This window comes from Pimephales promelas, chromosome 19, assembly GCF_988280905.1.
Source record: "Pimephales promelas chromosome 19, fPimPro1.hap1.1, whole genome shotgun sequence".
Lineage (NCBI taxonomy): Eukaryota > Metazoa > Chordata > Actinopteri > Cypriniformes > Leuciscidae > Pimephales > Pimephales promelas.
Genome location: NC_142787.1, coordinates 660,264 through 684,207, shown reverse-complemented (window position 1 = coordinate 684,207; position 23,944 = coordinate 660,264). Strand labels below are relative to the sequence as shown.

The 23,944-nt window shown below is 39.6% G+C and overlaps 2 protein-coding genes across 4 annotated transcripts in view; both read right to left on the bottom strand.

Moving 5' to 3' along the window:
- slc22a21 (solute carrier family 22 member 21) overlaps positions 1-12,952 on the bottom strand; it is a 28,889-nt gene extending 15,937 nt beyond the window's left edge. The window contains exons 1-5 of the mRNA XM_039663522.2: positions 12,375-12,952; positions 9,922-10,025; positions 8,997-9,151; positions 8,603-8,774; positions 2,174-2,300 (exon numbers count right to left, since the gene is read on the bottom strand). Coding sequence (XP_039519456.2) covers positions 2,174-2,300; positions 8,603-8,774; positions 8,997-9,151; positions 9,922-10,025; positions 12,375-12,764 — 948 coding nt within the window. The 5' untranslated portion in view covers positions 12,765-12,952. The remainder of the gene's footprint in view (positions 1-2,173; positions 2,301-8,602; positions 8,775-8,996; positions 9,152-9,921; positions 10,026-12,374) is intronic.
- A 3,690-nt stretch (positions 12,953-16,642) lies between these two features.
- LOC120473610 (reticulon-3-B) lies at positions 16,643-22,474 on the bottom strand. 3 transcript variants are annotated; one of them, XM_039663524.2, is made up of 8 exons: positions 22,100-22,474; positions 20,165-20,444; positions 19,914-20,052; positions 19,567-19,636; positions 19,249-19,295; positions 19,106-19,164; positions 17,040-17,129; positions 16,643-16,885 (listed from the first exon to the last, which is right to left on the bottom strand). In XM_039663524.2, the coding sequence occupies exons 1-7, from the start codon at positions 22,170-22,172 to the stop codon at positions 17,072-17,074; spliced, it is 726 nt and encodes a 241-aa protein (XP_039519458.2). In that variant the 5' UTR covers positions 22,173-22,474; the 3' UTR covers positions 16,643-16,885; positions 17,040-17,071. The 3 variants fall into 3 exon arrangements, with proteins under 3 accessions (XP_039519458.2, XP_039519457.2, XP_039519459.2); XM_039663523.2 differs by having other exon boundaries at positions 17,070-17,129; positions 22,100-22,468; XM_039663525.2 differs by lacking the exon at positions 17,040-17,129 and having other exon boundaries at positions 22,100-22,464.
- Positions 22,475-23,944: the final 1,470 nt, after the last annotated feature.

The following is a 23,944-nucleotide window of genomic DNA, read 5'->3' as shown; positions in this document are numbered from 1 at the left end:
CATCCAAGATGTCCATGCCTTTCTTTCTTCAGTCGAAAAGAAATTAAGGTTTTTGATGAAAACATTCCAGGATTTTCTCCATATAATGGACTTCAATGGGGACCAAACGGTTCAAGGTCCAAATGAGAGTTTCAGTGCAGCTTTAAAGGGCTTTAAACGACACCAGACGATGAATAAGGGTCTTATCATGCGAAACGATCGCTCATTTAATAAATAAATAACAAAGTTTAAGTTTTATAAGCTCAAATGCTCGCCTTGCTCTGTTCTGTGATGCACGTTCGTGACTCTCCTGTTCGAACTCGTTCATCAAAATGAATTAATCTTTTTCAGAGTCATTTGGTTCATTCAACAAACGAAACAAACAAATTGACTTGGTCAATTGAAAAGGTTCATTCGTTTCAGTGGTTCCCATTGAAGTCCATTATATGGAGAAAATCCTGGAATGTTTTCATCAAAAACCTTAATTTCTTTTCGACTGAAGAAAGAAAGACGTGGACATCTTGGATGACATGGGGGCGAGTAAATTATCAACAAAAGTTGTTTCAAAAGTGAACTACTCCTTTAATAAACATTTATGCACGTCAGGTGGGCATATTATGCGATTTTGAGGAAGACCAGGGTGAATGAAGAAAGTCTTTGTTCATTGAAAATGTATTTGTGTGATTTGACTGAATAAATATTCTGCTTAGCTTGAAGCTCATCTTTTAGCTCTCTGAGATATGTTTCGGTTGTAAGAAAGACAGTGATTTCAGACAAATACATTGTATTACATTTTTTTTTTTACCATTGAATCGCCTGACTTTAAAATGGTCAAAATTTGCAACACGACCCTGTCCTGGAGCAATGACAAACAATTTATTTATGATATTGCATTGCTTCAGTAGAGTCAAAGTTCACTTTATTCCTGGTTAAATTGAGGTCATTAAGTAATAAAATCCATTTGAACTAAATGTTATTTAAACTAGCGTTAGTCTGCTTATGATTAGTGTTACCTTGAACTGACATATGAGTTTGTGAGTCACACTGCAAATTAAACGCCTCCTTTTTTCAGTGAAATAAGCCTTAAGTAACGAATTGCCAAATTTTTGTCCTTTTTAGAGATGAGTGGCATTGGTGTTGTAGCTCTAAATGTAACTATCAGACTGATGAGAAAGCAGAGCTCTATGAGCTGTTTATATGATAACACACTGTTTTGTTTTGTCTTTCTTCACGTGACTCTAGAAATAGCGTGGACTGGGCAAGACAATGACAATTTGATTCCACATTCACATAAAGACATTTTAAATGCCAAAGCACAATTTGAAAAAGAGATCTGTCGCTACTACCGCCTCATTGCGACTTCTAATGAATCGTGTTCAGAAATACAATGTTGTTGTTTTCCATTTTCTGCACGTCTATGTTTTCATGGAGTTAAATGTGTAAACAGCACTTTTAATGTTCTGCAAGAATCATAAGAGATTGTGTCATTTATTGGCATGTAATTCTCCTCGCTAATCATACACCTGAACTAGATTAATGTTTAAAATGACTTGTGCATGTGAACTCTGGATTATGAACTTTGGACTTGTTCTGTGGAATGATTGAATGCTTGTTTCTAAGAGTTGTGGAATAACTCTTTTTTTAATTATGGTAGATGCAATTATAATGAGGGTTACAGTAAATACTGTTGTCATATTAGTAAGTCCATGGATTTAAATGCTGCCATTGTCCAGTTAAGTGTGTGTTTCCTATGATTGCATATGCTTGCTTTAACCTGAGTTTATGCCTGGGGTTTAATCTTCAGAGACATGTCTTTATGACATTGCATCTCAAAGTTAGTCAGCTATTCATCTGCTTTTTCTGCTGTCTCCACTCAGATGGGCAAGGAGTTTGACCAGAACAGAAGCATACCGACTGTAAAGTCCCTATATTCATTATCTGACAGAAATGATCCTGAAGGGTTGTTTGTGTGCCTGTCCAACATCTCTTTCAGTCAGTGAGTAATTAACTCGTTACAATATATAAACATGTTGCTTCATAAAAGATTATATTTCACAAACTAGGCTGGTAAATAAGTGCATTCGAGGCATGCAGTAAAAAACACTGTAGGGGCGAGATCAACTAATGAAGGGGGAAAGCGAGACACAGGTAAGAGCACAGGCGGGTGTGGAGATCAGGCGGGTGTGGAGATCACCTGATGAAGAGGGAAAATGACTTCAGGGGCCTTAACCCCATTCATCTTGGCAGCCTTTCTCAGAATCTCCTCGGCCCTGGCGACCCTCCCCTGAGACAGCAGCCATCGCGGAGACTCTGGGATAAACCTGCAAATAACAACAGATCCTTATTATACTTATTTAATGCAGCAATATGTAATTAAATAAGGTCCTATTATGGTAATAATAGTGTGTTATAGGGTATAAGGTTATAATTGTTGATGTTTGAGCATGAAAAAGCTCTGAAAAGCACTAAGTCCCTCCAGCGGGAGTAATTATCTTTAACAGTGTCAGTGTTTCTGAACTCTGTTGCGCCTGAGGCCGTCTTGGTGCATGCGTGTGTGTGTGTGTGAGAAGCACTGTCTGTTTCTCATAGGTTATTCGCCCTAACTGTGGTTTGTCACGCAAAGCACAGGCATCTTTTAAAAGAGGAATGGAAGTGCAAAATCCCCAGAGGGAGAGCGAGAGAGAGAGAGAGAGAGCAGAGCATGTGTTGCCCACTTTGTTGAATGCTGTTAAAATTGTTTTCATAGCTTTGATTGTGAAATCTGTGAAGCTTGAGTGAGCAATGTCATATTCTTGTATGACATTGTATTTATTGTACGACATTTTACGTGGACGGCAAAGTAAGAATTTCATTGTACAGGGAAACATGCTTTCTGTCTGTGCATATGACAAAAAACTCTTTGAACTTGAACTTGATAATGTTTTTCCCCTCCCTCATATTTCATTCTTTTAGTGGTTGACCACATATGTAACTTGAGAACAAACTGCCTGAGTCATGGACGTTGAAGTCATTTTTGACATACTTTTCTCCTGTTTATGTTTAGTAAAAGACTTTCTGTTAATTATGTTGTCCTGGCCAGCCCTGAAGTTACTTTTGCATTCTTATTTATAGTTTGAACTGCTAAGAGAACTTGTTTCCCTCTAACCTCACAATAAAAAAAACAAGACGTTGAGAAAGTTCTTGTAAAAGTAATCTGCATGACTATTTTCCTTTATGTTTCCCCCCTGAACCCCCAGGCCATGGGTCGTAACAACTCCCCAAATGCCTCCATTGTAGTCTTGAGTTTCTTCCGGGAATGAACACGTCCCAATATTCCTTATTAGAATAATTCATACGCAGAATAAAGGGGAAGTTTGAGTTAGTTAGTATTGTGTTAAACTGGTGGTTCTGGTAAGAGACAGGACATTTCTCAAACACACTCGAAGAGCTCAACCAATCACAACACACTGCTCCAGCTGACCAATCAGAGCACATTGTGCTTTTCAGAAGGAGGGACTTCACAGAGACAGGAAGTAAACAGAGTCTTACTGACAGACTGGGGAGAGAGGAGCCGCAACAATGGAGAATATGAGGAGAATAATCAACATTTCAACATTCAAGCAGGAAAACCTGTTCTAGTAGAGCCCAAAGCCATTTTTAGAGCCACAAAAGGTCCTCTCTAAAACACTTTACTGCACCGTGAGCTAACAAGAACAAACAATGTTTCTGTTTATCACAGAGTTTAGAGTCGGAAGTATATCACACTGAAAATCAACGCGAGCACCTGTAACCCTTGTAGACTAGCATTTCTATTCTAACCCTTTAACCCGATTTCGCTTTTCTGTTAAGCCTCCTTGACAAGCTTTATTTTAGTTGAGCATTGGTAGTCCTGCCCTCGTTTTGGAGGGTTATGTTTGAGTATTCGGCTCCTTAAGAGCTAATTTTCATTGCTAGAGTCCAGTTGAAGAGCTTTATGAGCCACTTTGACAGTAAACTATTTGAGTTATATGGCTCTTGACGAGCCTCCTTGACAAACCTACATTGTTTAAATGCCATGCTGAGTACTTCCCTCTTTAGAGCTTTGTTTATCTTCAGTGTCAAGTGGAATGGCTCCAGGTGAGCCTTGACAAATAGTGTCTTTAGGGCCCCTCTCGTTCAGAGAGCTGTCCTGTCGAGGACTCTACTCCCCAGAGCTCTGCATGGTTAGGTACCAGGATCTGTCTACGGACTCTAGATAGCAGTGGTACTGGGTCTCTAGATAGCAGTGGTACTGGGTCTCTAGATATGAGTGGTACTGAGTGTCTAGATAGCAGTGGTACTGGGTCTCTAGATAGCAGTGGTACTGGGTCTCTAGATATGAGTGGTACTGAGTCTCTAGATAGGAATGGTACTGAGTCTCTAGATAGCAGTGGTACTGGGTCTCTAGATAGCAGTGGTACTGGGTCTCTAGATATGAGTGGTACTGAGTGTCTAGATAGCAGTGGTACTGGGTCTCTAGATAGCAGTGTTACTGGGTCTCTAGATATGAGTGGTACTGAGTCTCTAGATAGGAGTGGTACTGGGTCTCTAGATAGCAGTGGTACTGGGTCTCTAGATATGAGTGGTACTGAGTCTCTAGATAGGAGTGGTACTGGGTCTCTAGATAGGAGTGGTACTGGGTCTCTAGATAGCAGTGGTACTGGGTCTCTAGATATGAGTGGTACTGAGTCTCTAGATAGCAGTGGTACTGGGTCTCTAGATATGAGTGGTACTGAGTGTCTAGATAGCAGTGGTACTGGGTCTCTAGATAGCAGTGGTACTGGGTCTCTAGATATGAGTGGTACTGAGTATCTAGATAGGAGTGGTACTGGGTCTCTAGATAGCAGTGGTACTGAGTCTCTAGATAGGAGTGGTACTGGGTCTCTAGATAGGAGTGGTACTGGGTCTCTAGAGAGGAGTGGTACTGAGTCTCTAGATAGGAGTGGTACTGGGTCTAGAGAGGAGTGGTACTGGGTCTCTAGATAGGAGTGGTACTGGGTCTCTAGATAGGAATGGTACTGGGTCTAGAGAGGAGTGGTACTGGGTCTCTAGATAGGAATGGTACTGGGTCTAGAGAGGAATGGTACTGGGTCTCTAGATAGCAGTGGTACTGGGTCTAGAGAGGAGTGGTACTGGGTCTCTAGATAGGAGTGGTACTGGGTCTCTACAGAGGAGTGGTACTGGGTCTCTAGATAGGAATGGTACTGGGTCTCTAGATAGCAGTGGTACTGGGTCTCTAGATAGCAGTGGTACTGAGTCTCTAGATAGGAGTGGTACTGGGTCTCTAGATAGGAGTGGTACTGGGTCTCTAGAGAGGAGTGGTACTGAGTCTCTACAGAGGAGTGGTACTGGGTCTCTAGATAGGAGTGGTACTGGGTCTCTAGATAGGAGTGGTACTGGGTCTCTAGATAGGAATGGTACTGGGTCTCTAGATAGGAGTGGTACTGGGTCTCTAGATAGCAGTGGTACTGAGTCTCTAGATAGGAGTGGTACTGGGTCTCTAGATAGGAGTGGTACTGGGTCTCTAGATAGCAGTGGTACTGAGTCTCTAGATAGGAGTGGTACTGGGTCTCTAGATAGGAGTGGTACTGGGTCTCTAGATAGGAGTGGTACTGGGTCTCTAGAGAGGAGTGGTACTGAGTCTCTACAGAGGAGTGGTACTGGGTCTCTAGATAGGAGTGGTACTGGGTCTCTAGATAGGAGTGGTACTGGGTCTCTAGATAGGAGTGGTACTGGGTCTCTAGATAGGAATGGTACTGGGTCTCTAGATAGCAGTGGTACTGGGTCTCTAGATAGGAGTGGTACTGGGTCTCTAGATAGGAGTGGTACTGGGTCTCTAGATAGGAATGGTACTGGGTCTCTAGATAGCAGTGGTACTGGGTCTCTAGATAGGAGTGGTACTGGGTCTCTAGATAGGAGTGGTACTGGGTCTCTAGATAGGAGTGGTACTAAGTCTCTAGAGAGGAGTGGTATTGGGTCTCTAGATAGGAGTGGTACTAAGGGCCAATCCCAATTCTACCCCTTACCCCTTCACTTTCCCCTTCCCCTCCGTTTTGCGCGTCCACGTGAAGGGGTAGGGCTGTCCCAATTCTCTTTTGGTTGGAGGGGGAGGGCTAGGGTGAAGGGCCAGATAGCCCTTCAAACGAAGATTTTTCGGGAGCACACTTCAAACGAAGGGGTATGAGAAGTGTCACTGCTAACCCAGGCTGGCTGCCCAAGCGACAAAGGAGACCCATAAATTTAAGTATTTGTGGCTTTAATAAGTATTATAACGACAAATAAGGATTAATGTTACATTCAATATTGTGTTCATATTTACGGTCAGTTTCTTCACAGAAACGTTTGTAAAAAAATCGCTAAAATGACTGTAGTTTGCTAACGATAGTCCCGCAACATATTTTCGTCGTCTCGGTTGTTTCCTGCGAACTTCACAAGATGCAAGAAAATAGCTGTAACCCACGCGACTGAGATAACTGCAGCTGTCGACGGCATCTTGGAAGTTGTGATAACATCGGCGCATCTCCTGTGACGTAAGCGCTAGCGACGACTTATAATGACGTTTAACGGAGGCGTAGTGGTGTCCCATTTCTAAGGGGAATATTTTCACCCCTACGCATTGCCACTCTGTTTCAAGGGTCAAGGGGAAGGCGAAGGGGTAGGGCTAGGGGAAAGGGAAGGGGTAAGGGGTAGAATTGGGATTGGGCCTAAGTCTCTAGATAGCAGTGGTACTGGGTCTCTAGATAGGAGTGGTACTGGGTCTCTAGAGAGGAGTGGTACTGGGTCTCTAGATAGGAGTGGTACTAAGTCTCTAGAGAGGAGTGGTACTGGGTCTCTAGATAGGAGTGGTACTAAGTCTCTAGATAGGAGTGGTACTGGGTCTCTAGATAGCAGTGGTATTGGGTCTCTAGATAGGAGTGGTACTGGGTCTCTAGAGAGGAGTGGTACTGGGTCTCTAGATAGGAGTGGTACTAAGTCTCTAGATAGGAGTGGTACTGAGTCTCTAGATAGGAGTGGTACTGGGTCTCTAGATAGGAGTGGTACTGGGTCTCTAGATAGCAGTGGTACTGGGTCTCTAGATATGAGTGGTACTGAGTGTCTAGATAGCAGTGGTACTGGGTCTCTAGATAGCAGTGTTACTGGGTCTCTAGATAGCAGTGGTACTGGGTCTCTAGATATGAGTGGTACTGAGTCTCTAGATAGGAGTGGTACTGGGTCTCTAGATAGCAGTGGTACTGGGTCTCTAGATATGAGTGGTACTGAGTCTCTAGATAGGAGTGGTACTGGGTCTCTAGATAGGAGTGGTACTGGGTCTCTAGATAGCAGTGGTACTGGGTCTCTAGATATGAGTGGTACTGAGTCTCTAGATAGCAGTGGTACTGGGTCTCTAGATATGAGTGGTACTGAGTGTCTAGATAGCAGTGGTACTGGGTCTCTAGATAGCAGTGGTACTGGGTCTCTAGATATGAGTGGTACTGAGTATCTAGATAGGAGTGGTACTGGGTCTCTAGATAGCAGTGGTACTGGGTCTCTAGATAGCAGTGGTACTGAGTCTCTAGATAGGAGTGGTACTGGGTCTCTAGATAGGAGTGGTACTGGGTCTCTAGAGAGGAGTGGTACTGAGTCTCTAGATAGGAGTGGTACTGGGTCTAGATAGGAGTGGTACTGGGTCTAGATAGGAGTGGTACTGGGTCTAGATAGGAGTGGTACTGGGTGAGTCGTGCTGTTGGGGTTTTTCTCTCCTCTGAGCCTGTGGGTCAGCGGAGTCGAGTGTCAAGGCTCTCTGTGAGCCAGCTCGATAACACAATTTTAGTGTAAAGGCTGATTTGACCTCCTCTCAGTTTAGAGTCGTTCTACTGAGGCTTTCATCCCTAGAGATCCGCCTAGATGACGTTGCCAAGTGGAACAGCTTTCAGTGAGCATCCTTGGTAGTGCTGCCTTTTTAGTAAAATGGTGTAGTTGGCCTCCACTCATTCTAGAGTTATCTCGTTGAGCTCTCCCCTGTTTAGAGCTCGTCCTTCTAGACAGCAGCACTACAGTAGGTCTCGTCTCTGGCCGCTGCTGTTGTTAGGCTCGCTTTAAAGAAGTCATCTCTGTAGATGTAACGTGCATATTCTGTTTTGCTTCGGTTCTGTTCTGTTTCTGTTCCACTATTGTGAATGTTGACCTAGTTTCTTTGTGTGTGCCAGCCTAATTAAGTTCACCTCATATTCATTTAATTGACTGGTTTGGTCTGTCTATTTAAGCTCTGTTTCCTTCAGGTTTTTATCAGTTCTTTGTTTTAATAAAAGTTAAACTGCTGTGTTTAGATTGCAACCCAGCTGTGAAAATAAAACCTCACTGAATCTTTTTCTAAGAGTGTAGAGACTCAATTGTGCAACATCCACATGGGTGAGTCCTCAACTCTTCATGAGATAAAAGTATAATCAAATTATACACACTATCATAGCTTAATGGGAATGTTAAATTAGAATATATTTGCATTATCTGGGGTGTTTTTAGGTATAACCCATCTTATTCAAATGACCTTTGTGCTGCCTCTTTGGCAAGCCAGTGTTCACTATACATCACTGTTCTTCTCATGTCAGGTGCATTATTAAGCAGCGCCCGTCCCATAGCGAACACCTACCACCATAGGGGCATGCAGAAGAACCCAGGGATGGTGAGGACCAGCAACAGCGTTCTCCAGTCTCGCAAGAAGTATGCGGCCAGGGGAAGCATCATGTACCCGATGGAGAAGAAAAGACACACGCCAAGAGTGGAGTAGATGTCACGAACGGATGGGCAGAATATTTCCATTCCTAGGGGAATGACATTTTCATAAAACATTTTTTTTAGTTGAATCTACAGTCTGAATTGTTGGGAATATTTTCAAAGTAGATTGTGAGACAAAAACATGCATAGCCTATGTTTTTAAAGACATCCTAAAAATGTGCTGGTAGAACAAATATGCTGCCAGTCCAGTCATCATTTAATATATAAATGTACACTAAAAAAAATCACAGCACATCAAAAGCCTTTACCTAAAGCAAATGCTGTCAAATAGTTTGAAATCTGGCCCATTCCAGCAATGAAAAACAACACGCAGAATATCACCCAGGATGGGGAGAAGACTTGAATGAAGGTGAATGCCGTCTGGATCCCCATGGTAATGAACAGCACTATTTTCCTGCCAAACCTGAAAACCAAGAAGAAGAAAAAACAAGTTTATTTCCAATAGGAAACACTTTCCAGTTTGCACCAGTTTTGGCGAGAGTGAGCGCTTTCTGCTCTCTTTCTGAGTATAGTCCACTGCTTTCACAATTTGAATAAATTGTGGAAAATAGGCCAAATTATAACTATTGCAACAGACAGGAGAAAAAAAATCTGATTTGTTAAAATAGATCTGTCTATTAAGTCTTGAAGTGTAAAAGCGAACTCTCGTCAAAACTGGTGAAAACTGGAACGTTTTTCCTATTGGAAATAAACTTGATTTTTTCAGTTTAATGCATTTCATTGTTCTCCATTTTAATAACTTTTCCCTTAACCTTTTTAAAACAATGGGATTTTTGTAACTTAATTGGGAAATACTCTACTTGTTTTTTAATGTATGTGAATTCAGGTAAAACGGGACAATTTCTGCCATTGGACTGGGAAAAATGTCCCGATTATCCTGAATTCCCCAAATACACTGATCCCAGCCCGGCATTCTGATTCTGACTTCTTTTAAAATGATTTGCATTGGCAGAGAGAAAAAAAACAGAGTAAATGGCCTATTCTTGTTTAAAACACTAATGACTTGCTTTGATACAGCAGTTTAATAAACAATATCACACTTGAAATGCTGAAATCACAATCAACCAGGGTGACCTATGGCCTAATTCTTTACCAGATCTTTGTGCTTGCCTTTAAATAATTATAATATTCACATGTGGCTCGTCGGGAACAAAAGGTTTGATGCTTTCTAACCTGTCAGAAATCTGTCCAGAGATGACAGAACCAGTCAAAACCCCAGAGAAGAAGAGAGAGGTGGTCAATGGCACTCTCCAGTCATCCGAACACACCAAATCCCACTGCCGATGAACACACACGGCAGGGTTTGATGGGATTGTATCCATTTGTAGAAGGAAAATAAAACAATGTTCAAAGTTACGTTTTTAAAGGGTTACGTTACGGTCTGACCCATGCAAGCCTGCGGTGATTTACATTATCTTTGACACTTCTATTCCTGATTGAACACAGGGAAATGGAGACAGGGGCTAGTTGTCACAAGGGCTATTACAGTCACTTTAGGAATTTTCTGATCAAATTCTATTTACATAAATGTTTGTTTTCTGTGAAACCCAAAGTTTAACTCAAAACCCAAGATAGACTTTGTTTGTCCATGTCTTACAAAACAGGAATAAGAATCTTATTGTGCACGATTCATCTTGAAAGAAAGTGTCATAACTTGCTCTTTCTGTGGTATAAATTATGTCTCCACACAATGCATTTTTTCTTTTCATCCAATTTTGATTAAAATGTTTTCCCTGTTCATAAAGCAGTTTTACATCACAATATGGAAGTTACGTTGCATGCAATTTTGGTTTCAATTTCCAAAAATATTTGGTCATTCTGTCAAAACGTCCAGTATTATCACGGATGTACAAAAGTATAATTTACTGACTAACATATGCTTTTAAATGTCAATATCACATTAAGATGGTACATTATGTACTTTCTGGTTTTTGTGCTATTTTATGAATTGTTTTGTTTCACAATTATCATTCAGCTTGTGAAGCTACTAAATGTCCTATAACAGACTTAAAAACCTTTCCTTATTTCTTATTTCAAACAAAGACAAATAAAATGCTGGTCTCTATCTGATGTTCTCACTGTCCTGGATCTTTTTCTCTAGGACAAAAGGAGAAACCTGGATCTTGTTTTTGTAGTCAATAGCTGAAGGCGTGCGTCTATACAGAACTGACTTTCACAAAACCAATAAAAACATGACATTACAGCGCTATAATATTAGATTAATAATACCCATAAACTCTGCATTTCCTTGTTTTCAGTGCAAACCAACTCAGATGTACATGAACAAACACCCTTTGCATAACACAGGCTAATTACAATAAATAAAATATATAAAAATAAGCCAATTAACTAATCAAATAAACAATTGAACTATATGACATTATTATATCAAACTAGTAACAAAATGTTGAGAAAGAAATCCCTTTAATTGCAAATAGACTTTTTTAATAATAATTTTGGAACTTTATATGTATGTAATACTGTACATCCATTAAACTACACCAGCGTTTGCGTCAAACCAACAGTGGATTACTCAGAATATATTCCTCATGTTGCACAAGGCTTGCTTTTCAGATTATTAATCTAGTATTTTTTTATACAGTACGGACCCCATTTAAATTAAACTACAGCACTGTGTTTGACATAACGATGTCAAACCAAACGGAAATTAAATTGTGAATAATTTACAGTTGCTTTGATATATAAAATATACCAGATTAATAATCTGAAAAGTAAGCCTTGTGCCACATGAGGAATAATATTCTGAGTAATGTACAGTTGGTTTGATGCAAACACTGTTGTAGTTTAATGGATTTAAAGTATTGGATAAATAAATAAAATAAAAAACGTGAAAACAGAGCCTTGTGCAATAAACGTGATATCTTTCTGAACATTTTACTATAACTTTGATACAATAATGTCATATATAGGCCAAATTAAATTGTTTAATTGATTTATAAAGCTAATTAATATAGAGTCAAACCAAAATTTATCCAGACACCTTCAATATTTCTAATGAATATGAGCAGAACTCTGTTAATTAACATTGCAGTAGGTAAGGCATTATAACTAACATGAACTAACAATAAATGTGTTACTGCATTTGTTCATCTTTGTAATGTTATTTATTAAAAAATAAAGTAGTTCATTGTTTGTTAGTTCATAATATTTTATTAAAGTATTAGTGAATGTTCAAATGACCAAATATTAGTTCAGCAACCTTATTGTAAAGTCTTACCAATTTTTATGTTTATTTTTCAGTTCATTCTGCTCTCCCCACGTACATAAATTAGTTAAAGTGTCCTGCACGCACTAATAAATAAATAAATAATAATGATTTTTGGTTTGACTGTATATCTTTTTTCTTGAAATTAAGCCTTGTGCTATGCAAAGGGTGTTTGTTTGTGTGTTTATGAGTTGGTTGGACTGTGCAGAGAGATTTAAGGGTATGAACGAAACCGAATGTCGGTCAACTCTGACCGGAGCGACAGGTGGAGTCGAGCCGGAGCCCAGAGTATCCGCCTTTCTCGGGGACCCGGAGACCCCAGATACGGTCAATCTGGGCTTCAGTATATATACATCGAGCTGGCTCTGTCTGGAAGAAGGAGAAAGCATCGAAAACAAACCTCTGTAACAATCGTGGAGATGTATATTTCCTTATCATACACCCAGCCGTCCATACAGGTTTCTCGAGGAATATCCGAGACATTCACATCCACCCACGGGAGCAAACCCCTGTCCGAGTAGTTCTTCACGATGTCCACTCGGTGTCGGGAGCACTTGCTGAGGCGAGACTCCTCGTCCAGGGGAACGGACGCGTTTCTCCACTCAGCCGTGATGTTCAGCGCCGCGGGAATCAGACAGTGATGAACGGGTGTATCGCCCATGAAAACCATGGATAACCCCGTGAAGCCATTGGGAATAATGCTGAAACACAACAGAATGAACAGATTCCTTTGGAAAGGTCCCCAGTCTCCCAGGAACGCGGTGCTGTCATCGTAGTCTGGAGAGTTCATGATAGTCGCAGCACATCTGCGACAAAACCTTCTTCTTCGCTGTCAACGCGTCTCGCTAACTCCTCATGGGCAGCCTGTTACCTCCACCTACTGTATAGCTTACATGTGTGATGATGTATCTGTATTGTTTTACTTTTTATGCAAGGATGTAATGCTGCCACACCCCCCTGAGGCTCAACTCCCTCCTCCAGCGTACGAACTGAGCTCCTCAACCTCCAGGATGAGCAACGCGCCGCGATCCGCGTGTGGCAGGCCGTGTTTACATTCATCACTCGTGATTAGGGTTGGGGATCGTTTGAATTTGAACGATCTTGATTCCGATTCTGCTTATCAATTCCGATTTTTATTGATTCCTAATTTCGATTCAAATAAGGTAAAAAAAATTAATAAATAAATAAAAAACAACAATATCTGATTCACATTTAGTCAAAATGCAAAACATGTAATTAATTGTATCTGAATAGAATGAGCAGAAATCATCAGCTAAAAATGCTGGGTTGTTTTAACCCAACTTTGGGTCAAATATGGACTAACCCAACCGTTGGGTTACATTTTTACATTACATTTTTAACCCAACATTTCGGGTTTGTCCATATTTGACCCAAAATTGGGTTAAAACGACCCAGCATTTTTTAGAGTGTACTTACACGCAGCGTTTGCCCGTGGTTTAAAGGGATAGTTCACTTTGAAATTAATTGTTGGTATGTTTTAGCTTACCTCAAACACCATAAAAGAACAAGCCTGTGTACATTTTAAAACAAATTAAAAATTAGCAATGCAATACAACTAGATACTATACAACTAAGATTTTCAAGTACAAAAACTGTAATCAAATTTAAAATAACACTGGACTTTATAAATAAAATATACATTACAAATATAGTTACAAAAGTTATTCAATCAAGAACAAGTGGATTTTCTCTTTGCGTTTTGTTGTGTGATTAGTAGCTATTATCATAGAGACGACAGGAATATTAGTGCTGTCCCTTTAAGAGCTGTACGGGTCCAGTATGCTGACACACACACTTGTCTGCAGCTCTGAAAACACGAGTCGTGTCCTGCTTGAATTGTTTAAAGTCATATGGAAATGTTCACAAATGAATCGATGAGAGGAATCAAAATTTTTATTTAAAAGAAAAAAAAATATTATTGAAATACACAATGACATCATTACTCACAGATTTATATTTTTTTGATATCAATAATTAAATTCCAACTTGTAAGAACTACAATTCTTGATATCTGTAAATGTATTTTCAATATAGACTGCCATTCAAATTCAATTGTTGATATCAAGAATTGATTTCCTACTAGTTGAAATTCCAATTTCACAAATCAGAAATACAATTTTTACTTGTAAAAATCATAATGTTTCATATCAAATATAACTTTGTTACTAATAAAAATATTAGCTGATATCAAGAACTCAATTTTGTATTTCAGCATTTATCTAGGGCTATCTGAGAATTACATTTCTGATGCAGGCCTATATCATCAGTGTGATAATAGTATGTCAGAACGCCGGCTCATTATTGGCTGACCCTGGTTGCGTGACAAAAGAAAATATGCATCTGCACACACAGACGATTCCTCGTATTGGACAAAACCTCTCCAGCCTTAGAAAAGATCCTTTCACAAGGAACAGAGGATGCAGGGGGACATAAATATGCCAGTGCCAGCTGGTATAAATGAGGAGACTGATGCTGGGCCCAGAAGGGGAGGATCTCCTCTTTCATGCTGGCTCCATTACCAGGGAAAAGGAAGAGTCCCAAAAAGCAAACAAATCCAAAAAGGCAAAACAAAAACCAGTCCAGTCCAGATCAAAAAATCTATCTAATTAAAAAAAACAAGACTATAATATAGCTACTATAATTATTAATAACTCTCGTAAGTGGAGGAGGACAAGAAAGGGGTTCTCGGTCCCACAAGGCCTGGAGACCTGACCTGAGCTCTTCGCCCTGCCGACGCCATCCAAGACTAAATTTCTTCTCGTCAGACTTGCTGAGCTAGAGACTCTTCATGTCAGGCCTGCTGGACCAGAACTTGTTCACATCAAGTCGTGTCAGGTCTTCCTAGTCCCTCCTGGGTCGCCTGCACCTGATCCGCCCCGGCCCTCAGTCAAGACTCCAGACCCGCCTGAGTTTCCCTGTCTCAGCAAAGAGCCATAGGGACTACGATGCTGTCTTTGCCTAGACTACCCTCCCTCCCTTCTTTGTCTTGGTGTGTAATGCTGCCTGTCTAGTCAGTCTAGATGTCTTACAGCGGAGTCTCTATCGTTATCACCGGCGGCCATCTTGTCACAGGCAAGCTTTCTGGCAGGCTCTGTGTTCCCTGATGTAAGATGAGTGATCCGCACAATCTCGCTTTACAAACGGTTTGGTTTCTTACAAACGTTATTAACTTGGCTATAATTCTGGATGATTATTTAATAAACGTATTATTCATAACTACGTCTCTGACGTTTATAACCAAACCGTTGAACCGTTGAAAATTGAGCAAGTAATGGTTATTAGTAAAGTACATTCACCATTGAAACACAATGTTACGAGTGACTGAGGTGCCTGTGACAAGATGGCCGCCAGTGCGGACGTCGACCTCCATTGGCCAGCAGCACGGATGAGACATCTAGACTTTATTATGTATATCTATGTGTCTAGTCGGTCTCGTTTTTGATGTCCCTCATTGGGGATGCCAGGAGGTGTCCCATTTTGGGGAGGTTCTGTCTAGTTGAGGTCTTGGTTTAGTGACGGAGCAACAGAATGATCACAGAATTTTCATTTTTGGGTGAACCATTTAACTGATGTTATTGAACTCATTGCCACCATATTACATCAAATTGCAGTATCTTATTGTTTGAAATAATATGAGATATATAAGACTGTTTCTTTTAATGTGTATTCTGACTTCCCATTGTTTTTAGTATTATATTTAGGAAGTTGTATGTATTGTGTAAGAGACTGCCGTTGTTAGTTTGAAATGTTTGTTTGGTCAATAAAAAGTAAGAGATGAGATATCCTGTCCCATTTTAGGTACATTTAACCATCTCTGAATAAGTAATATTTAATTTCTATTGACTTATTATTAATAAAAATGAAGTAGATTGACTTATGCCTGCTAACAATATTATTACTCTTTTTGTATTATGTGAAGTAATTAGCTGTGCCATGTATTGAGAATTATTAGGTAGACTTTACCTATTTTTGTTTAGTGTGTCATAGCCATTAAATGTATAGGTGCTCTTTACTCAAAAATACGGGATGAAATCTGCCCAAACAAAGTGAGTGCAAATTGTTACATCAGTTTCTGTAGGTTTGTTTTTACAGAAACTCTTGCAGATATTTGGGTAGTAGACCTGACATTACTTTATAAATAAAAACACACTGTCTATTATGTAATGTCGTCCAATTTAATGTGTGTCAGTACCCAACAAAAGTACAGTTATACCCTCTGCTTTCCATCAGTCGATCTTCTCTGACCACAAATCTGAACAAATGACTAATTCGCTTAATCTGTTCAGTCTATTGTTATTGGATGGAATATACAGACAGTTTATCGGTTATTCGTAGACTTATTTTTGTCTGCATACTGTATATACTCGATTAAATGGATCTGTTGATCTGTAGGGTGTGCCGGCTGCCGGAGGGGTATTCCAGAGAGCAGGTTATGTGGCATATCAAGCTATGTTTAAGGGTAGTAAAGCAGATAGACTCGCATTGCCAGAACTTCAGAATGACGACCGAAAGTCTGCTTTCATTGGCCATCTAAATGACATCTAAATTACAAAGACAGCGAGTCAAGCTCTTCCTTCAGTAAGCATTAGACCTTTTAGAAACAGGATTAAATGGGTAAGATTTACTGGGGACACAAGGGAGAGAAGCTGTTAATCAAAGCTCACTTTATTGTGCACATATTGGAATGCAGAGTTCGTATAGTCTGTCTGTACATACAAACATCAATGATTAAACTTGAAATGACTGGAGTGCAGAAACAGGCCTATGGCTTCTTTCTACTAATATATAAAGAATACTGTAATTCAATGGATGCTCAGGTTTTTCCTGATGATAGAAACCCATCATTCTGCTTTGCTCCATTTTACGGGACCGGGAAGTTTGTCTTGCAGTCTGCACAAAGAGAGAGAGGTTGATGAGTATATTTTGAAGAACATTGGACTAAACTGACTTTCATTGTATGGACACACACACACAAAAAAAACATCAACAAGAAATTAAGTAAGTTTTAGTCCATTTTTGAGGATAATAGATTGGTAGAGTAGACCTGAGGGACAAGATGGGTCCATAACAGTACCGTTATGTGAACTGTCTCATTGGTTTGCACCAGAGGTTTGAACTCCTGAACATGAGGGATCTGCAATTGGTGTAAAGAGCCACAAATACAGTATTTACAGATTTGTATAGGGATGCAGGGCGAGAGCTGGAGTGGATGAGAGGAAGTCTTGGTACATGTACCATATGAAATAAATAAAGCCAAACTGGTTTGCAATAAGTGAATATGGTAATGCTGTTTTTGGAGTTGCAGCATGTAACACACACAAACATGGACACACACTCGATCTGGTGATCTCATGCTGCCGTGTCTGACCACTATTGTGTCTTCTTAAGATTTCAGTAGCAAAACTGTGAGTGATAAGAGAACTGTCAATAAGCGCTATCTCACAGCTGATTCTGCCGTGGCCTTCACGGAGATCATGTCATCTCGCCCTTATGTTGAGGATCTTAGTCTCAGGCTCTCTGAATGTATTAACTGTGCTGCTCCTATAAAAACAAAGACTCTGTGACATTTAAAGCCCCATGGAGAAATAGTACATCACACCGTAAAATAAAAGAGCGGAAAGGCAATGCTTATACAGTTGACCATGATATCTATATCTTAAATTGTTAAATAATGCAATTAGGTCAGCCAGAAAAGATTATTTTTCAAGTTTAATTGATCACAACAAAGACAACCCTATTCTTATTCTCCACTATCGATAGGCTACTTAATGTCAAGTTTACTTCACTATATTACAATTAAATCCTAATCAAATTATGACAAACTATATATCGTTGGAAAGGTCTAAGCCTCCTAAATATATATTTTAGCACTGCTTTTTGTTATAACTTAAGTAGATATATTTAGGCTATATTTGGTATTACGCCTAAACAAAATATCATGGGAACTTCAATTTTTGTGATATCAACTTCAAATTTGGAATATATGGCTTTGTAAAAATATTAAAAATATTAAGTACATTATATTTGATTTACTGTAAATTTAGACTTCCATAAGTTTTTCATAATTTTTTTTTTTTATGTGCTTTCACTTCAGCAATAATCAATCAGTAAGTGTTTTCTTTAAACTTTTCTTTAACTCTTGGTGTATATTCCAAAGCATTCTTCAATTATAACCATTTAAGTTTGAATAGTGCACTTTAATGTCCATTCTCAAAAAGGGGAGTGATAATTAAGACTTGTAGCTAATTCTGGTATGGCTGAATGTCCCTGTTAAATAAATGTAACAAATAAATAAAGACATTAACCCCTCAGCTCAAATATCATCAGAGTTTGCAAAACAAATTATGAGAAAATGACTTCCATAAGACAAGACGTTCCCAGCACTTGCCCAACTTGTAAAGTCTCCAACTCCCCAGCTTTGTAATGCAATCTGTCCTCGTCCTCGTCAGCTGTCAGGCGCACACTTACACAGATCACGTCACATATCAATCCCTCTAGCTGCGCTCTAGACCCATTACCCACTAAATCTCTCAAAAGGGTTATGAACTGCTTATTACCAGACATCCTGAATTTCATTGATCAGTCCCTAGAGCAAGTCTTTCCACAAATTTTTACCTAAAAATAACCTACATGGAACGTTCCTATAACGTTCTTGTTTGGTTCCCAAAAAAATAACCTCATGGGACCATTCGGGAACGTTAGGGGAACGTTCTGTGTTTGCTGGAGCATCTGATCTCCTCCAAAAGCTGGTTCAGCACATCTGATCTGATTTAAGACAATTGGCCAGTTATTTTACTGGTGTTATCTGGTTTAAGAATTAGTGGAGAAGGAGAAGAGTTCCCGCACAATGTCTCGTTCCCATCTCTCAGGGAACTGAGGTTACAGTAGTTACCGTAACCGGAGACGTTCTTCAGACGTGCTGAAACGACCATTCGTTCCTGCATTAGGAAAGGGCCTGTCTCTGGTGTTGTGTTCACCCATGCTTAGTTTTACTCGATAATTACAGATTTTACACCTTGTCTAGTGCTTGGACATACTGTATGTGTGCTTAGACTTTGATTTTATTTTATAAGGTGCTTTATAAGAGGAATAAAAATCAATCATACATACTTTGCCAGTTTCTCTTCAAGCCGGCATTGCACACGCACCAAATAAGCATCAATCTGGGTCTATAACAGATCAAAAAAAGCTCAGAAAATAAAATGAACAACAGCAAGAGCATAGAAGTTTATAAATATGAAACACATTCTTACTTTGTTCCTCTCATACAGTAGCGGTGTGCAAAACACAACGACATCAGCTGCCAAGAAAAAGAAGAACATTTTACAGTCATCGTTTTGTTATGAAACAAACAAGGTGGGTTATTTCAGTTGGGGATTAAAAAATCAACGTTATATTTTATGCATAGTTTTTGTATGTACTGCATCATATTAAAAGAAATCATCATTGTATTAGCACATGCCTTCTGTACTGTATGTTATGTGAATTTACTTTAACCACCAATATACTTATATTTGATCATTATTTTGACTATTATCATTATTATTATTTATTCATGAAGACAGGCTTACCTAGTATTAAAATTGTGATCCCATTGAAGACGGCCCCCACACATGTCAGAAACCACACAACAGCTGCAAGCTGCAGATAAACACAGCAGGTCAGACACTTTACTGTGAAACAGTTCGGTTACTAATTTCCCATTCTGACTGATGAACAACTGCATGAATGAAGTTCTTAGCAAACACTTTTCTTTTAAAGGGCTCTATGGTTATTTACTAGCCTGGATGCCCACAACATCTCCGCCCACAAGATTTTTTGGTCGGGAAGTTCGGTCTGGACTCGATCCATTGAGGAGTAATTATGATCAGGCAACTGTTGAAAACACTGATGAATTATTGTAGATGAATGGACATACCTTCAGGGAATCCACCACATCTTCTACAAGCACAAGTCTTCTGGTCTGAATGAGGGCAGTGTTTAATTTCTCCAGAAACATGTCCATGTACCTGTGGGCTGTGTCCGGTGGAATGCGGATATCTCTTTCCATCAGAAATCTGTGGATGTACAAAGATCTCATTTATCAGAGCAGCATCACACCAAGAGTCCAGCATCTAGGAGGAAAAGATCTGAATAGAGATTTATAAAACACAACTAATGCATTCATACTTAAAAGGGTGTCCTTCGTCGGACTTCTGTACCGCGTGCACGACTGACTTATAGACTCGGAAAGTGATGGTGACGCAGAGCAGGGCCAGGAGCAGGTAGGACACGACACTGATGACACTGAACCTGGCTAGAGACGTGAGCACCAGCATCGAGCCGCCAAACACTAGCGACGACTTCTTCGGCTCCTGCCAATACACCAATTCCTGCACTGCAGAGACATAGGGATGTTTAAAGCACGGCAAGAGGCCCTCGTGGTCCTTTTCTGTGGTCCAATCCTGCACTGCAGAGAGAGAGAGAGAGAGAGAGAGAGAGAGAGAGATTTGGAAAAGTAAGTGCTTTGACCTCTCAATCTGAGTTGGCCATATCCATGGGTATTGCAATTCACTGATGTGAAATGAGAAAATAAAGATCCTCCCTCAGTTTAAGATGTTTTAATATCAAATATCATGTTCCGGTTGTATTTGATGTTGAGTTTCCAAGTATATCAGTCTAATATGGTGTGTTTCCTAATGGTTATTGATTTAATTACGCAGCTGTCACATCAACTCCCATTGAGTTCCAGGGGTATTAAATGTAAGTACAAAATACTTTTTCTGTTGTGCTTGTGAATAGAGAAAATAAAGAAAAAAAAAAGAAAATCACTCACTGTTTTTGACTAAAAAACTTTTGTATTTTTAATAAGGATTAATATGCTGTATTTATCCAGTGTTATTTTACAGTGATTAGAATTTCTGAACTTTGTTCAGTTGTGTTCATTTGTGCTATTGCTAATTTGTTTACTTGTTCTTACTGAGTGTATTGTTTTGAGATGTATATTAGTTTAGTTTATTTATATCTAGTTTATTTGTTTGGTATTCAGCTGCAACCGAATGTTTTGCCAAAACACAAAATAAATATGTTTGACCTCACCCACTACTTAGGCACACTTGCAATCATGCCACAAGGAAACTATAATAAACATCTTTAATTGTAAAATCAGTAATATCAGATCCACTGATAAATGACGCCACCTGGTGGCTGAATAAAGAATTGCATGCAAAATCTCCATTACAGCTGTTGTCATTTCCTGTTTTGTGCCATGTTTTGTAGTCCTTTGTAGTTTTTCTTGATTATTAGTCTTCCCAGGTGTTTCTGATTAGCCACACCCGCTCGTTATCATGTTGGTCTTTGTATTTAAGCCGTGTGTGTAGTTCTTGATGTTGTGATGTTGGTTGTTCTGTTCCTGAGGCTTGTTCTTGAGCTTGTGTCTGCATTTGAGAAGTTTTGAGTTTATTTAATGAAAGTGAGCTGCACTTCCTCCTATGATTCAACCGCGTCATCATTACAACAGCATTACAGCACTGTGTGAGAGGGGAAACAACTGTTTTTATTTTATTAAATTGACTTCCTTTGCTTTCCTGTCAGTAGATATTTCATAATCTAGATCAACAAAAACATGAATAATTCTGATAACATGCCATTGGTTGTATCTATTGTTTTGTTTATTACTTTTCTTACAATTACTCCTGTTCGTTGTCTTTACTTATACTTACATTTGCTAGAAAAGCAAGTGTTCATGTCTCAGACTAACTGAAGCTATTGGGTCAGAGACATTAATCTGCTTACAGATCAGCCAATGAGAGTCATGTGTGAAGACTTAAAGGTCAGAGGAAAGAAACGTGCAGGTCACAAGTGTAAAAAGGACCACAATTGGGCATCACAAAGCGTCTGATTCTGGAAAAAAAAAGTAAACTTGTGCATAATTTGAACTTTGATATGTTTCAAAAGGTTTTGCACAAAGCCATACTGGATAATACAACATTTAGGCTGTAACGTGTTTTACAGTCAGTCGAATGCGTGGCTGTTCGTGGACAGATTATAATTCTAAGCACTTTAATACCTTTAGCAGAAACTGACATTATTCTACAACCATTACACGTGAATTATTGAACATACCTGATGAGTTGGAGTCTTTCAACAACACAATGGAGTTCAGCCCTGAGGATGAGGAGACGGCTGGATCTGCCATATCACCGGATGTTATGAACCGCGCTCAGCGCTCGTCTGAAGTGTGGAGGTGTAGCGAGTCGAAATGTTTCAGTGGATTAATGCAGTGTTGAGGCGTACCAGGGGTGTGTTTACACTCTTTAAGCGGCTTTTGCCATGGCATGTAGTTTTGTAGATTAAATATGTAGTACCAATCCCATGGGACAATGGACTTGCAGAATACATAATAAGAAAGTTAACTTAAGGTGAACAAAAGAGCATTTCTTCCTTCAATTGTAAATAAAACTACAAATAAACTCCATTGTAGTCTTGAGTTTCTTCTGGGAACGAACACACCACAATGTTCCTCATTATAATAATTAATGCGCATAATAAAGGGGCGGGGGCTGGCTGAGTTAGTTAGTAGTGTGTTAAACTGGCGGTTATGGAAAGGGACGGGGCATTTCCCAAACACACTCGAAGCGCTCGACCAATCACAACACACTGCTCCAGCCGACCAATCAGAGCACAGTGTGCTTTCAGGAGGAGGGGCTTCATAGAGACAGGAAGCAAACAGAGCGTTACTGACAGACTGGGAAGAGAGGAGTAGAGGCTGGACACACAATTGTTCATTATAATTAATGAATAGGCCTAATGTAACGGACCCTGCAAGACATTGGAATGGTGGATGAATGCGACAGGCCCCTGAAATAGGCTTCTCTCTATTAATCCATAGAAAAGCTTTTTATGAATGAACATGCACATCCCCAGGACATTGTGTGTATTGTTTCTGATTTGTGTATTGTCTTTTTTGTATTGTCTCCTGTTTTATGTTAGAATAATGTAAGCGCATCATGACTCAGGCCGAGGTGGAGTTGGGCGGACCGAGGAACCTTTATTTTTCAGACTGACGTGTTTCCTGCCGTTCTCCAGCTGTGCCCCTTGGAGAGCCTCTCCACGATCCTTCTCGCCTGAGTTAGGGCATGATAGAGACATGCTTTCCCACACACAAGCTCAACAATCTTTTGCTGCACATCCGAACTGTATTCTTTGGTTTTGGTCATTGTGATGGATGATTATGGGAATTTTTTGTTCCCTCATATTAATTGTCCTTTGAAACAGGAAGCCATGTCTGGGCAATTTCACCCTGCATGGTGTGCAAAGTTCCCCAGTAGTAAATCATTTTAAACTCATCTTTGATTACGAAAATTACATTTTAAAAGATTTTTCCGTGGAAAAAATGTCTTAAAATATCTTAAATTATTATATCTCATTTAGTATCCCCGGTTCTATGAATATGCAAATGAGCCCCGCCTTCACTCCCTCACTCAGAGATCCACTGGTTGTCGATCACACGTTGATCTGATTGGTTACAAGGTGGTTTGTGACGTCAGAAACACCAGCGATTTCACACGTGTTTTTGAGACTGTCTTTGGTTCACTGCAGTTTTAAGGAGGAAATACTCAGCAATGCTGTCCACTTATCAACACAAACACGGTGTGTCTTAAAGCGTATTAAACACAACCCTGACACCCCCCCACACACACTTTAAAGGTGCAGTAAGTGATTTCTGACAATCATTGTTGAATACTGTTGACATTTGAAATCAACCCAAACACACCCATCTCTTCATTGCTCCACCCACAAAATACACAAAAACTTTTTTTGTTGTTGTGTCATTTTTATATATATATATATATATATATATATATATATATACTGTATATATATTTTTTTATGGGGGTGGGGTGGCGGCTGATGCATGTAAGTGATCTATATAATTTTTTATCTAGATCTATTTTTTTTCTTTCAGTC